Genomic DNA, 13,675 nt, shown 5'->3' with positions numbered 1-13,675 from the left:
TGAACAATGAACAGCTCTGAATTCCCTCATCTTCCAACCCTGCTCCAAACTTCCCTGGCTCCTCTATACTACCTCTAGCATAAAGGCCCAGCTCCCAGAATCTGAGACCCCCCCTGCAGTCTAGTTCCAGTCTACCTTCTCTTCTCCCTTTCCAATCTCTCCTTCCTTCACTCATCATTCTCTCCAGTCAAACCTGCTCACTCCACTCATCCCACCTTTATGATTTCACTCAGTTGAGATAATAGCATTTAAAATGCTTTCTTATTAGAAAATGCCCTATAAATGTGAGCTGCTACTTTGATTACTGCTTTTCATGGAATGCCACTCCCTCTTCTCCCACATCTGCTGGTCCAATCCAATCCAAGATCATTTAGTAAGTGTCTGGTATGTGACTGGTATGGGGAGAGAATTGTCCCAAGAGCCAGGAAGAACTGGGTTTGTGTCCTGCCTCTGAGCAAGTTGAGCAAGTCAATTAGCCTTTTAGTATCCTAGGAAACCCTCAAAGATTATAACAACCATCATTTATGTAGTACCTACTGCATGCCTACTATGGAGGACCTACTGTGCTAAGTGTTATACAAATATTATCTCCTTTGATACAACAAACCTGGGAGGTATCAGGAGGTCTCATCCCCATTTTACAGCTGTGGAAACAGATGTAAATAGAAGTCAAGTGACTTACCTAAGGAAGTGCCTGAAGTTGAATTTGAACTCAGGTCTTCAGGACTCCATGCCCAGCTCTCTATTTTCTGCACCACCAGCTGCCACGATCTACAAGTTTCTAGTCATTTACTAATGAGTTTTAGTAGAGGGAGTTTCTCACCAGAAACCCCAGAAAGACAGGCAGCTAGCTAAAGACATAATAGATGGATGGACAGAGGGGCAGACAGAAAAATGGATAGATAGATAGATAGATAGATAGATAGATGATAGATAGAAAAATAGATGAAGGATAAATAGGATGGATGGATAGACAGACAGACAGACAGATAGATGGATGGACAGATGGGAGGAGAAATGGACAGATGGGCAGACAAATGGATGAATAGAGAGACAGAGAGACACAGAGATGGAAGGACAAATGGATAGAGAGATGGATAGACAAATGGATGGATAGAGAGACAGGGACAGAGATAGATTATATCGATAAATAGATAGATGATTGATAGATACTCAGATGGGTGGACTGATGCTCAGACAGACAGATGGACAAACGGACAGAAAGTTGGACAGATGAATCAGCAGATAAACTGAAAGACAGATAGATAAATAAGTAGACAGTTATTAAGCATTTAGTACGTGCAAGATAACATACTGAATTCTGGGGATATGAATATAAACAAACAAACATAAGTTCCTGCCCCCAAGGAGAATCCATTATAGTTGGAGAAGACAATCTATAAAGAAAGGTGGAAGCGGGGAGGGGTGGGATTGGAAGGAGTGGTTTGAAACTAGTGGCAAAAAAATGAGGCGGGTAGGTAGAAGCTTGGTTCCAGGCAAGATATGTCCTCCAAAGCTGAATGGGAAGGAGGTGAGGATAAAGCCTTTTAATCAACTTTTGACAGCTTCCACCCCCTTCCTTGACGTTTTCTTTTATCTCCGTGCAAGCTAATTTCTACTTTTGTCAATCATGAATGAACAATTATCACGTTTGACTTGAAAATAACAGATTCTGCTCTTGGGGTCACATTCCAAATTCTATTAGATTTACCTTCGAGCCCTAAATCCCTTTCTTCTCCTTGGACTTACTTCTACAAATGGCAAAACTTTAGCCTGCTACCTTTGCCAAACTGATCATATCTCTGGCAGTATAACTAGATAGTGGTGTGTTATCAGTAAATGCTGCATTTCCATCCCCTGCACATCCTTTCCCAGTCAACTGTGTTGTCTTTACTCTTCTTATCCAAAACTGTGGTAAAGCTCAATATTTTTACTCCTAGAATAACCTGTAAGTGAGAAGAAGTTTAGGAAGGTAACTGATATTCTAGGGAGTATCCAGAGGAGAGCAATACATGAGCCTTGAGTCTAGGCCAGATGAGGTATCATTAAAGAATCTGGGGCTGTTTAACCCAGAAATGAGAAGGCATGGGTTGGGAGAAGGGGCTCATGACACCTGCCTTCAAGTATCTGAAGGAATGTCACCTAGAAGGTGGGTTAGCCCCATCCTACCTGCCCTCAGAAGGAAGAGCCAGGAGAAATGAGGGGGAAGGAAGGTGCCAATTTGTCAAAAGCAGAACTTCTTAACAATGATCAATGTCCCAAAGTGGAATGGGGAGGGAGTATGTTTCCCCTTCATGGAGGTCCTCAGGCAGAGACCAGGCCACTATGTGTTAGGTATGGCATGCTGGGGATTCCTTAGAGTTTTTTATTAGGGCCCAGTGAGGCCCCTTCCACACTCTAGCAAATTCTGTGACCTGCGCTGAAAGGCTTGGTCACTCTGATCAGTTCAGTGGTCCACCAAAACTCCAAAGGACCCATGATATAAAATGCTATCTACCTCCAAATAGGGAACTGATGGACTCAGAGTCCAGGAAGATTGAAAGATATTTACACACACACACGTGTGTGTGCCTATGTTTATATGATATGCATGTAAATGTACATATGCATTGTATGGGCATATGTGTATATACATGTACATTGTGCATTCAATAAATATAGGTGTGTACTCTGTGTGCATATACACACATGTATTGTGCATGTGTGTTTATGTGCGGCAACACAATCTACAGAATGTGTATGTTACGTGTGTGCATATATGTACTGTGCATGTATGCATGCATATGCATGTATACATATCTTTAGAACATGACCAATGAACAAACATGTTTTATATGACTTTATATATATAATGGATATCATATTTTTTGCCTCTCAGTAGGTGGGGGAAGGGATGTAAGGCAGGGAGAGAATTTGGAACTGAAAATAAAAACCTCAGTGTATCCTCAGGTCCATGTAAAGTAGCCTTAACTTGAATTTTAAAATAAATATACACGTGGAGGAAGTGGCAGAGGGAAGGAGAGAATTTGCAGCTGAAAATAAAAATTAAATTAAAAACTAAAATAAAGACTTAAGGAAAAAGATTCCACTGACTCATTTGATTGATGGTTAACCTCCTTATGGTGTTAGTTTCATCAGCTGGGCCTCCTACAGCAGACACACACAAACACACACACAGACATACACACACACACACACATATCCTCACTGGGCTTGTGCTAAATGCCTCTCTGGCTTAATTGGCCCTTCCTTGTAGGACAGTGTTTACCAAAGTCCCTGCTACATAGGTGAATCTGGTTTTTCCCTAAAAGACAATGGAATCATTTTCCATAGCTAGCTGGTTCAGAGGACTAAGGTCCAGACCATGGACACAGCTTCAGTGCATGAGGATGGGGAGCTCCTTGGGCTTTACCCTCTGGCCCTGTTGGGCACACAGCACTATCATAAACACAGAGCCAGGAGAGCTCCTTACTGAACCGATGTCACATTCTTGCTGGAGATCCTATTGTCGCCCATTCGAGTTCCTTTTATCCATGAGTGGGGGCCTATGAGCATCTCATTTCGTTGTGATCCTGAGCCTGGACCATTGGACCAACCCAAGGCAGGCCAGGCCCAGAATGTTTTTTTGTACAGGTGTAACCTGGGGGACTCAGGGTCAGCTCTAGGCTGTGATGAAGTATTGGTAAAAGGAGGGGACGAAGCTTTCGTTTAGCACGACTCATGCCCAACGTAGTACAGTTATTGTAGTGCAGGGACCATCTGTTCTCAGTGGGGGTGAGGAAGAGGTCAGACTGAGCAGAGACAGCTCAGAGGGCAGGGCCAAGGGAGGACAGGGATGGATGCAGCACAGGGAAAGGGAGGATTGAGCGTAGGGGATGTCACAAGAGACAGGAAGGGTTGGACAAAGGCCAACCACATAGGATCAAATGGCATTGCCCTCTGTGACTGGGTTGACATCTTGGGGATGGGTGGAGGGTACTCTCCATGAACCTGGGCTCTGCTGTACTAAATAAATGAATGAGAAAATTTTTATCCACTGAAAAGCACAGAAGACATCTGCATATGTGCAACTGGGGGGCTGTTCACTGACATGAGTAGAGAGATGTGACCTTCCTTCTATGGCACAGAAGATAGGGCACTGGACTTGGCATTAAGTTCTACCTTATATACTTACTTGCTGTGTGATCCTGAGCAAGTCATTCAATTCTCTGGACTTCAGTTTCCTCATGTGTAAGATGGCAGATGGGGGACTTGATGACCTCAAAGGCCACTTCTAGGTCTAACTTCAGGATCCCAGGATGTCATGGTCTCTCCAAGAAGGCCTGGGGTCACTCCTGTATGCAGAGCCTGCCTTGTGGGTCAGATGCTCCAGCTGCCCTTGTAGACACCCAGGCACAAACACAAAGCTTGCTCATGACGCACATGGTATCACAGCACAACCATCCACAGATTGCTTGCCTGTCAGACCTGTTGTCTCCCCTCAGTTAACAGCACAGACTCTTCAGCTCAGCCTCCATAGTCCAGCACCCACAGGTTCCAGCTCAGCTTCCTGGGCACCCCACAGCCAGACGTCTTCTGCCTCCATACCTTTGTCCAGGCCCTGCTCCTTGCCTGGAATGCCTTCCCTCCTCACCCTGGGTCTCAGGATTTTCCTTCTGAACTCCCTGATAGAATGGAAACTCTTTGGGGGAAGGGACCATTTGGGCTTTGTCTTTGTGCGCACAGAGCTGGCACGGCAGTGTAACAGTATAAATAGCTATACACATTACACATACATACACACACAATACATGTGTGCAAATCCATCACTCATACATACACATGCATGCAATACTCCTGTACAAATCAATTAACAAATACTGTACACATATACGTGCAATACACACGTGCACATTTACATGCATTACACACATGTACACATGCATGCTATGCACTGTGCAACTATATTACACACTGTACACATGTGTATGCAACACACGTGCAAATTGTTTTACACATATACACACAACACACCGTGCAAATCAATTTACACATATGCATAGAATAGTGTGCAAATCGATTTATATATACTTTACACACATGCAGAACATACACATGTGCAACTTGATTTACACACACTGTACAATGCATGCAATGCATATGTACAAACTTATACATATTACACATTACACATGTGTACACATATGCATGTAATACACTGGCAAATCAATTGACACATGTGTAAATGCAGTGCATTGTACAAATTGTGCATATTGTTACACACATTACACATGTGCACATGCATGTGTGCAGTCCTGTACAAGTTGCTATGCAATTAAACACATGTACATATATGCACGCAATACACTATACAAATTGCTATACACAGGAGACACGTGTACACGTGTGCGTGTACCTGCTTCTATATGTATAGATGCTATCTACGTTACACGCATAGAAGGAACAGAGGTCAGAGTTAGGACGAAGAACAGGGTTGTGGGTTATTAAGGCACAAGAAAAGCTGGAATGATTGGAAGAAGGAATTGTGGAGAACGTGGAGTACTTGTGTTTGATGACAAGGTTGGTAGGACCATCCATCCCAGTGTGTGGCTGAAGAGGAACGGAGCAGAGAAATGACGAGGACAATGTCAAGTTCAAGTGCAACCGATGCACTCTGAACCTGGGGTGCCAATGGGGCCCTACCTGAGGGCTCCTCTGGACCCTCCTGGCTACAGAGGGATTATCAGTAGTAGCACCTGCTGTTTCCCTTCCATCCTGCTGTCTTTCTTTTCTTTGCCTCGTTAAAGGAGCCATGCCCTGGCTACTTCTTAAACAGGCCTACTCAATGAATGGGTGTTGCCTCATCCTAAGTGAGTATCTGCAAAGACCTTGACCTAAAGGGCCCAAGGTCTCCCAGTGCATCCTGGGTCATCTCCAGTCATCCTGATGAATATCTGGTCACTGGATTCAGATGGCTCAGGAGAAGTGAGGCTGGTGACCTGCACAGCCCTCCCTCACTGAAAACAAAGTCAAGTGCAAGTCATGTCATCATTTCTCCATGGCATGGTCTTCTTCGGCAATGAAGGACGAACACAATACATGCATACACATGTGTATGCTTATATAATACAGTGCACTAGACCCATGCACAAACATATACATATCAATAGGCTGCACACACATATACACATAGATGGACTATACATATATGCACACAGAACATGTACACACATGCACATGCTACACATACATCCTTATGCACACATACGTACAAAATATACATGTCATATAATACATATATACATACACATGTGCATCTAGTATCCCCATACACATATAACTACACATGTACATATAATGCACATAGACACATATACCTGTACACATGTATAAATCCAACCATGAAAAATGCAAGCATAAATAGTGTGTGCATAGACCTACATGTGCACATACATATATGTGCAATATATACATGCTGGCAGCTACATACACACATGTGTATGCAGTGCACACCATGTTTTACATGTGTGTACATAGTCCATCTGTACATGCACACATTATGCACACACATGTTCACACAAATACACATGTTTGCAAATACTTTCGCACTCTAGTCTAAGTCAGAGATACCTAGAGCCCTCAGAGGTTTAAGTGACTTATCCAAGGTCACTCAGACAATGTTTGCAGAAGCAGGACCCAGGGGCCTCGTTGCCCCTCTCCAGATACTTCTCTATTCCTGAATCATTCTGCCCCTTCTCCTCACCTGTCCCAAGAATGTAAGGTTTTTCCTGACAATTGTTCCACAGTTGTCTCTGTGTTTTCAGGGCCTGACACATAGTAGGAGCTTAATAAATGGTTGTTGGATTGGATTTTTGGAAAGTATCACCAATGACCCCCACAGCTCCCTGGCCCAGTCACCCAGGGTCATACACACACACACACACACACACACACACACACGCCCCTCCCCTTGGTCTCTCACAAACTCCCACACCAACACTCCCATTTACTCATGGCCATGTGACCTCACCAATCTCTCACGTCTCCACACACAATCCCACGGATCCAGTCTTACCCAGTCATGCCCAGTTCCATTCCATTTTTACTCTTAGCATGCCCCCCATCTCCGAGGTGGGGAAGAGGAGGGCAAATTGATCCTGGGAGAGAGACCACTTCTGGAGCAGGGGAGGTGAGCAAGGGTCTGCTCTTAGACCCCTCTCGCAAGTCCTGGCTCCATGATCAGGCCAGCCTTGCTCTGCCCCAGCCGCCTCCCAAACCATTCCCTTTCAGAAACCCTCCAGAGGGCTAAACAGAGGTAGGATATGACTATATTTAGATACAAAAACTTGAATTTAGATCCTGGCTCTGCAATTTGCTCCCTGTGTGGTCATGGGCAACTCATTCCCCTTCTGTGTTTCAGTTGCTTTATCTTACAGAGGAACAAGCATTTATGAAGCACCTACTATATGCTTAACCTACAAATATCCCATTTTATCCTCACAGTGACCCTGAGGGGCAGGGTTTGTTATCCCCATTTTGTAGCCAAGGAAGCTGAGAAAGAACAGGCTTCATTGACTTGCCCAGGGCTCACACAGCTAGGAAGCATCTAAGGCTGGATTTCAACTCGTCCCCAGGCACTGCTTCATCAAGTTGACTCTGAGATATTCTCAAAGATCCCTTTGATCCAAAATTCTAGGATCCTTCTACCCTGAGTATTCACATCTCAGAGTGATGTCACACAGTCAGGGAGGTTTGCTTTCCTGCCATTTGAGGTCAGTTATAATAAAGGAAAGGGTTGAAAAAAAATTTTCTTGAGGGGAGGGGACAGAGCTGAGGAGAAGGCCCTGGGGTTGGGATGGGGGCAGGGTGAGTGGAGAGGTTACACTAACAAGGCTTGCTTTGGAGCAGCTGGAGTACATGGTGAACCCCGACTTCCCCATATAGAGGGATGGTCAGGGCAGGATGCTGGACAGAGGAGGACGGAGAGAAAAGACAGTTGAGAAAAGTTGCGTTGGTCTTGGGACCAACTCAGCTCCTTCTCTCATCCCAGAGACCAGCTGGGAAGGAACTCCAGAGGCTAGTATGAGGGGCTTAACCATCTGAGCCCATCATCCATTCCTCACCAGGCAAACCTTGGATGTGAGTCCCCACCTCTGATCTGGGGAACAGGAATCAGGGGCAAAGGGGCTGGATTGGAAGTCAAGAAGTCCTATGTTCAAATCTAGCCTTGTACATTTCCTAGCTTTGCGACTCTGGGGCAAGTCATTTAGTCTCTCTGTTCCTCAGTTTCCTCATTTGTTAAATGGAGACAATACCTTTCAGGATTACTGTGAGAATAAAAAGATATTTGACAAGCAGTTTGTCAACCTTAAAGTGCCATGTAAATGCTACTTATGACCATTATCACGAATATAGGAGAAAGGAGGGTAGCAGCCCCTCTCTGAATTTCCTGGACATTCAGCTTGTGCCCCCATCCCCACTCCCAACCAAGCTCAGAGCCCAGCCTGTCCTTCGCTGTCCCAGAGCTGGGTGGGGAGTTGACCCTTGGGTTTGGACTTCAAGATTCACCTGTCTTTTGAGAGTTGGGCCCCACCCTCAGCCCCCGCCGCTTGGATCGACCTCGAGATGCGACTTTGCTGGCCCGGGACCGGGATCTTTTGATGGTGATGGTGGCTGGGCCCACTTTGCTGATGGCTTTGGTCCTTATGGAAGTCCCTTGGACCTCCGAGAGAGGAAACTTTGTAGCACTACTGCCATTTCCACCTCCAGGTCCTCCGGGTCGAGCCTTAAGGAGTCGAATTCGGTTGGATTTGGCCAAGGTTTTGCCTCCTTTCTTTGGTCCAGAGACCTGAACGTCACTTTTAGTCACATTACAGTCATCTGGATGAGGGATACTCTCTTCTGGCTCCCACTGGAAGGGTATGGTTTCTATAAAGGGCCCTTTTTCATTCCAGGCCATGCCTTTTAAAATATCCTCAGCCTCACTGAAGATTGGTGTCCGCAACAGAGTCCTTGATGGGCAACTGATCTCCACAAATGAATTGCTCGAGGGAGGGAGGGTCACTTCTTCTTGTCTTAGCTGCATCTTGCTGGGCCAAGGGGCTGTTCCCCAGGAACCACTGGTGGTCTCTGAAAGGTAACCCCACTGCCGAGGGACTGGGGAAGACAAATTAATCTCACCAGGAAAGATCTTGGGCTGATTCCCATGAAGGCTGGGCAGAGCCTGGAAAGAGAACAGAGGAGAAATCCATCAGATGCTTGGGAGGGGTGTCTGAGGCTCTGCCCCCACCCTCCACTCCCCAGCTCTGCTGAACCACAAGTATCAAAGGGGAGAATCTACCAAGCATGGAGGAAACTTCGCAGCCACTGCTATTATTGGAATTATTCTTCTAGGGGATTCACAGTGACATTAGGACATGCCAGGCTGGGCAGGGAAAGTAAATCTTGGATCATAGATCACAGAAAGAACATCAGAACCCTTTGATTTCCACACCTTCATTTTACAGGCAAGGAAACCAAGGCCCAAAATGTTCCTAGAATTATAGATATAGAAGTAAAAGGGAACTCAAAATCCCTCATTTTACAGACAAGGAAACTGAGGTCACCCAGGTAACAAAGAAAGAACTTGGAGTAAAGTCCTTCAGGCCTAAGGCTTTCCAGACATGTCTCACCCTGGGGACTAGCAAGGTCTAGGCTCCTCCAAAGCAAGTGGAATAGATGAAGGCCGAGTTTGGGGTCATCCTTTGGCTTCCTAAGAATCAGGGTCACTGCTGTGTATCTAGAGCACACACTGCTCCAGCTCAAAAGAGAAGCCCTGCTGGCAGACTGGGACCACCTGACCTGGCCTGGACCTGGCAGGTAAGGCAACATAGGACAGAATCAGGTATGATGGGGATCTAGTGGTGGAGGAGGAGAAGGATACTTGTGAAGGGGTGAGAGCTATGAGGAACTGTATGCTTGGGGTTGAAGAAGACATTGACAGAGAGTAGGGGCTGTTGAGCCTGGGGCTAGGCCCCCACCCCCTCACAAACACCCCACCCCCACCCCCCAGTCAGGAAGTGGAAGCCGATTGGCTGGCTGGGCTGTGGGGCCAGCCCCCGGGCCAGAGGCAAGGGTGGTGGGGGAAGACCTGCAGAGGCAACTGAGATTTGAAGAAGGTTGGGACCCTGGTCTCTGGGTGGGGTGTGAGGTTCAGTTCCAAACAGGACCCACCTGAGATGTCGTTCCCGATGTGGAAAATTGCGATTTAGTGGTGGGAGGGCTAAGAGGAGGTGAGGAATATTTGGAAGGTCTGGTGACTCTGGTCAGTCGAGAAGGCTGGATTTGAAGCCAAGAGAGAGCAGAGTACTCCTGGATCGGGACATCCCCGGCTGGCGGTGGGGGATTTCTGGAGAACCTCTGGAGCCCAGGAAGAGGGGGAAGAGTCTCGACAGATAGGCAGGGACGGTCCCTTCTCTCCCCAAGTGGGGACTTCAGAGAGCGGGATGGGATGCTCAAGTGGTCAGTCCTGCCTGATGGCCTGTCTTGGGGAGGGGACCAGAGCCTGACTACTGAGGCAAGGATTCGTAAATGCTCTTGGGACTCTGAACTGCTAGAGAATTTGAGGCCAGAGAGGGGAGGCACACGGACGCCTCCCGGGACCTGGAAATCCCACCAGTCCAGGGCTGGTGGGGTCCCCGAAGGGGTAGGGGGATCTCCGCTCTTGGCTTTTTTCTGGGACAAAAGCAGAGGGAGAACAGCTCTAGGCTGGGGCACTGAGCCTGCCCCTTGGGGAGGGGCTGGCCAGCTTCTGGGGAGGGAGGTCATAATGGCTTGCTGGGCTGTGGAAGCAGGCAGGGCCTCCACTTCTCAGGCTTCATGGAAATGAATAAAATGTCTCGTTTTCTTTTGAGTAGCCCACGTTTCCAGGAAAGATGGTTTGTACTTTGGCAGTCTTTTGTGCTTAATACGATCTATTCGAAGGGACCTTAAGAAGTCATCTCCTTTGCTCTGGTCTCCCAGCCAATACAGAGGTCCCCTGTATAGACACACCTGTATTGGTCAAGATCTAGCCCTCTACCTGGACACCTCTAGGGATGGGGAGAGCTACCACATTTCTCCTGACCTCCTGAGGCACAGCATTCCATTGATGACTAGCTCTGACCATAAGTGGGGTCTTCCTTATGTCAGGTGGGACCCTGATCCTTTATAACTTCTACCTACCTATTCATTCCTGTGGGGTCTTTAGGGACCAAGGAGAACAAAGGTGAATCTCAAACCAAGCCTTCATAGGGCTGGAAAGCCCAAGTCTATGACATCCTGCCCATGATAGCTTATCTAATGCTATGTTCCCCACTCCCTGCACTCCCCAACTCAGCCTTCTTCAATCTCTTTTTTTTTTACACAGTCTCTAGCCTCCTCACCATCTTGGTGGCCTTCCTCTGTCCAAGGTTGTGACCCTACTAATATATCACCCCTACACTAGACCTAGTCCTCCTGAGGTAGTCTGCCTACAGTGGAACTTCATCGGGCACAATATCTTCCACCAGTATCATCCCTATTTCCTGTCTTGTCTCACATTCAAATGTGAGGGCTGGCTCTGGAGTCAGGGAGACCTCAGTTTCAAGCTCAGCCTCTGACCCAAATGCTGTGTGACCCCGAAGCTAGTCGAATGCCCTCTCTGTGTCCCTAAGCAGGTGTCTAAAACTATCAGGTGCACAGAAAGTGGAGACCTACCCTGGAAGATCAACAGGTTCAATCCCAAAAACAAAACAAAAACAAATTTTTTCCACTATTTGTGTGACCCTAGGCAAGACTCTTCACTCAGTTTTCTCTTCTGTAAAATGAGGGAGTTGGCTCAGACAGTCACAAAGGTCCCTTCTATTTTCAGAGCCTCTGAGGGCTGCAAGAGCATTCTCTTCTGAATAGCAAACAGTGGCTCAGAATTCTCGACAAGCTTATTTCTTGGATCTAAGACACAGGGAGGATTGTCAGGATTCTGCCTCAATCTCCCTGCCCTGAGCCTTCACCTAAATGTTTCATCATCCCCCATTCCTCCAGGACCACCCAGTTCTCTTTCTAACCTCTTCACGACTCCCCCCTCCTCCTGAATGGGGAATGACCCCTTCCACTGGGTAGCTAAGTCAGAGCCTTTGGGGGGGGGGGGGTGGTTGCTAACCTTCTCTGGTAGGCTCTAATGCCCAGGAGGGCCGACACCCCTCCCCACCCCGGCTCCTTCAGCTGGCAGCTGGCAGGGTTCGCTAAACGCTGGTGGGCAGGCAGAAAGACCTGTCCCTCCTGTCCGGGAGCCAAAAGGCACCAGCTGCTCCTTGGTGAGCCGGCTTCTCAAAGACAGATGTCTTCACTGGGCCTGAAATCGGGATCCTAAAACCTCCAGCAGTCACGACACAGGGTCCCTGTGCTTGCCTAGGAAGGTTTAGAGAAAACCCTCTGCCCGGTAAACAGCAGGTGGTAGCCTAGCAACAGCTCCAGTCTCCATTGACAGTTACAGTGGAGCCAAACACTCCCACGGTGGCCAGATGTGGGTGGCGGGGGTGGGGAGGGCAGATGCTTGGGGGTCATGGTTAGCATCTACAGACATGTGGGAGTATGTTTTGGTGTGTGTGAAGATGTGTGAGGACCCCAAACCCTGACTCTGGGGGACTTTAAAGGCACACAAACTCTACTGGCATTCCCCTCCCCCTTCGATCTTTGAAATCTCTTTTTCATGGCATCACCTTTTTCAAAAAGAATTTCCTTTTTGATGTTGCACAGGGCAGCATGACCATGACTGACCTGCAGATGGGAAATCCTTTTGTCTTCCCAGGCAGACGCCTTCCTGCCCTGTCCCTGGTAAGCACCAGATAGTTCTGAAGCACCCCCTCTCTCCCAGTGCCTAGAGGTGGGGTACTGATCATTGACATGGAAAGCCCAGGCCAGCATGGGCTCTAGACAGATGTTGTCCACTCTGGGAGAGAAGGATGGTAGGTCATTAGGAGAATGGACATCACGCTTGTTTAGGGAGACAACACATGTTCCTAAAAAAAAACAAAGACTGGAGTTTCTTGGTGGACCGTAAGCTTAATATGAGTCAGCAGTAAACTCAGCTGCTGAGAGAAAGGATGGACCCTCCATCTGGAGTGCTGCGTTCAGCTCCAGGGACCATCTTTTTAGCGACAACAGCGGCGAATGGGAGAGGGGATGTGGGGGACCAGGAGACTATGTGGTGCCATCATTGGTCAGAGGAACTTGGAGGAAAGACCTGGTGGTAGTGGGGAAGGTAACAAGGTGGGATGACTCTTTTCAAGCATTTGAAGGACTGTCCTGTGCTAGAAGTATTAGCTCTGGGGGACTGGGAGACTTGCAGAAGGGCAGATTCAGCTGGATAGAAAGGCAACCTTTAAACAATCAGAATTCGTAGATTCCCCCAGGAGGTACCCTGTTATCCTTAATCTTGCTATATGCCTATCTACAAGTCCTTCTATTTCCTTATTTTTCCATCCCATCCTTTTTGTTTTGAGGCAATCAAGGTTAAGTGACTTACCCAGGGTCACACAGCTAGTGGATATCTGAGGCTGGATTTAACTCAGGTCCTCCTGACTTCAGGGCTGGTGGTCTATCCACTGAGCCATCTAGCTCCCTTCCCAGTCCCATCTTACTATAACCCTCATCCTCTCATCCCCCATACTCTTCATCCTCATCTTCACTATTGACCCAT

General features: G+C 47.3%; 1 protein-coding gene across 3 annotated transcripts in view; it reads right to left on the bottom strand.

Moving 5' to 3' along the window:
- The window catches only part of TTLL10 (tubulin tyrosine ligase like 10), a 45,307-nt gene extending 32,908 nt beyond the window's left edge, over positions 1 to 12,399 (bottom strand). The window contains exons 1-2 of one of the 3 annotated variants that reach the window (XM_072608441.1): positions 12,137 to 12,399; positions 8,548 to 9,202 (exon numbers count right to left, since the gene is read on the bottom strand). In XM_072608441.1, the coding sequence (XP_072464542.1) occupies positions 8,548 to 9,064 (517 nt within the window). In that variant the 5' untranslated portion in view covers positions 9,065 to 9,202; positions 12,137 to 12,399. Of the gene's footprint in view, positions 1 to 8,547; positions 9,203 to 9,650; positions 9,897 to 10,191; positions 11,411 to 12,136 lie in introns of those variants that run through there. The other 2 variants (XM_072608439.1, XM_072608440.1) reach the window with 2 other exon arrangements.
- Between the last annotated feature and the right edge of the window lie 1,276 nt (positions 12,400 to 13,675).

Source organism: Notamacropus eugenii, chromosome 5 (genome assembly GCF_028372415.1).
Source record: "Notamacropus eugenii isolate mMacEug1 chromosome 5, mMacEug1.pri_v2, whole genome shotgun sequence".
Lineage (NCBI taxonomy): Eukaryota > Metazoa > Chordata > Mammalia > Diprotodontia > Macropodidae > Notamacropus > Notamacropus eugenii.
Note: the sequence above shows the minus strand (reverse complement) of the source record. Positions and strands in the feature narration are given on the sequence as shown.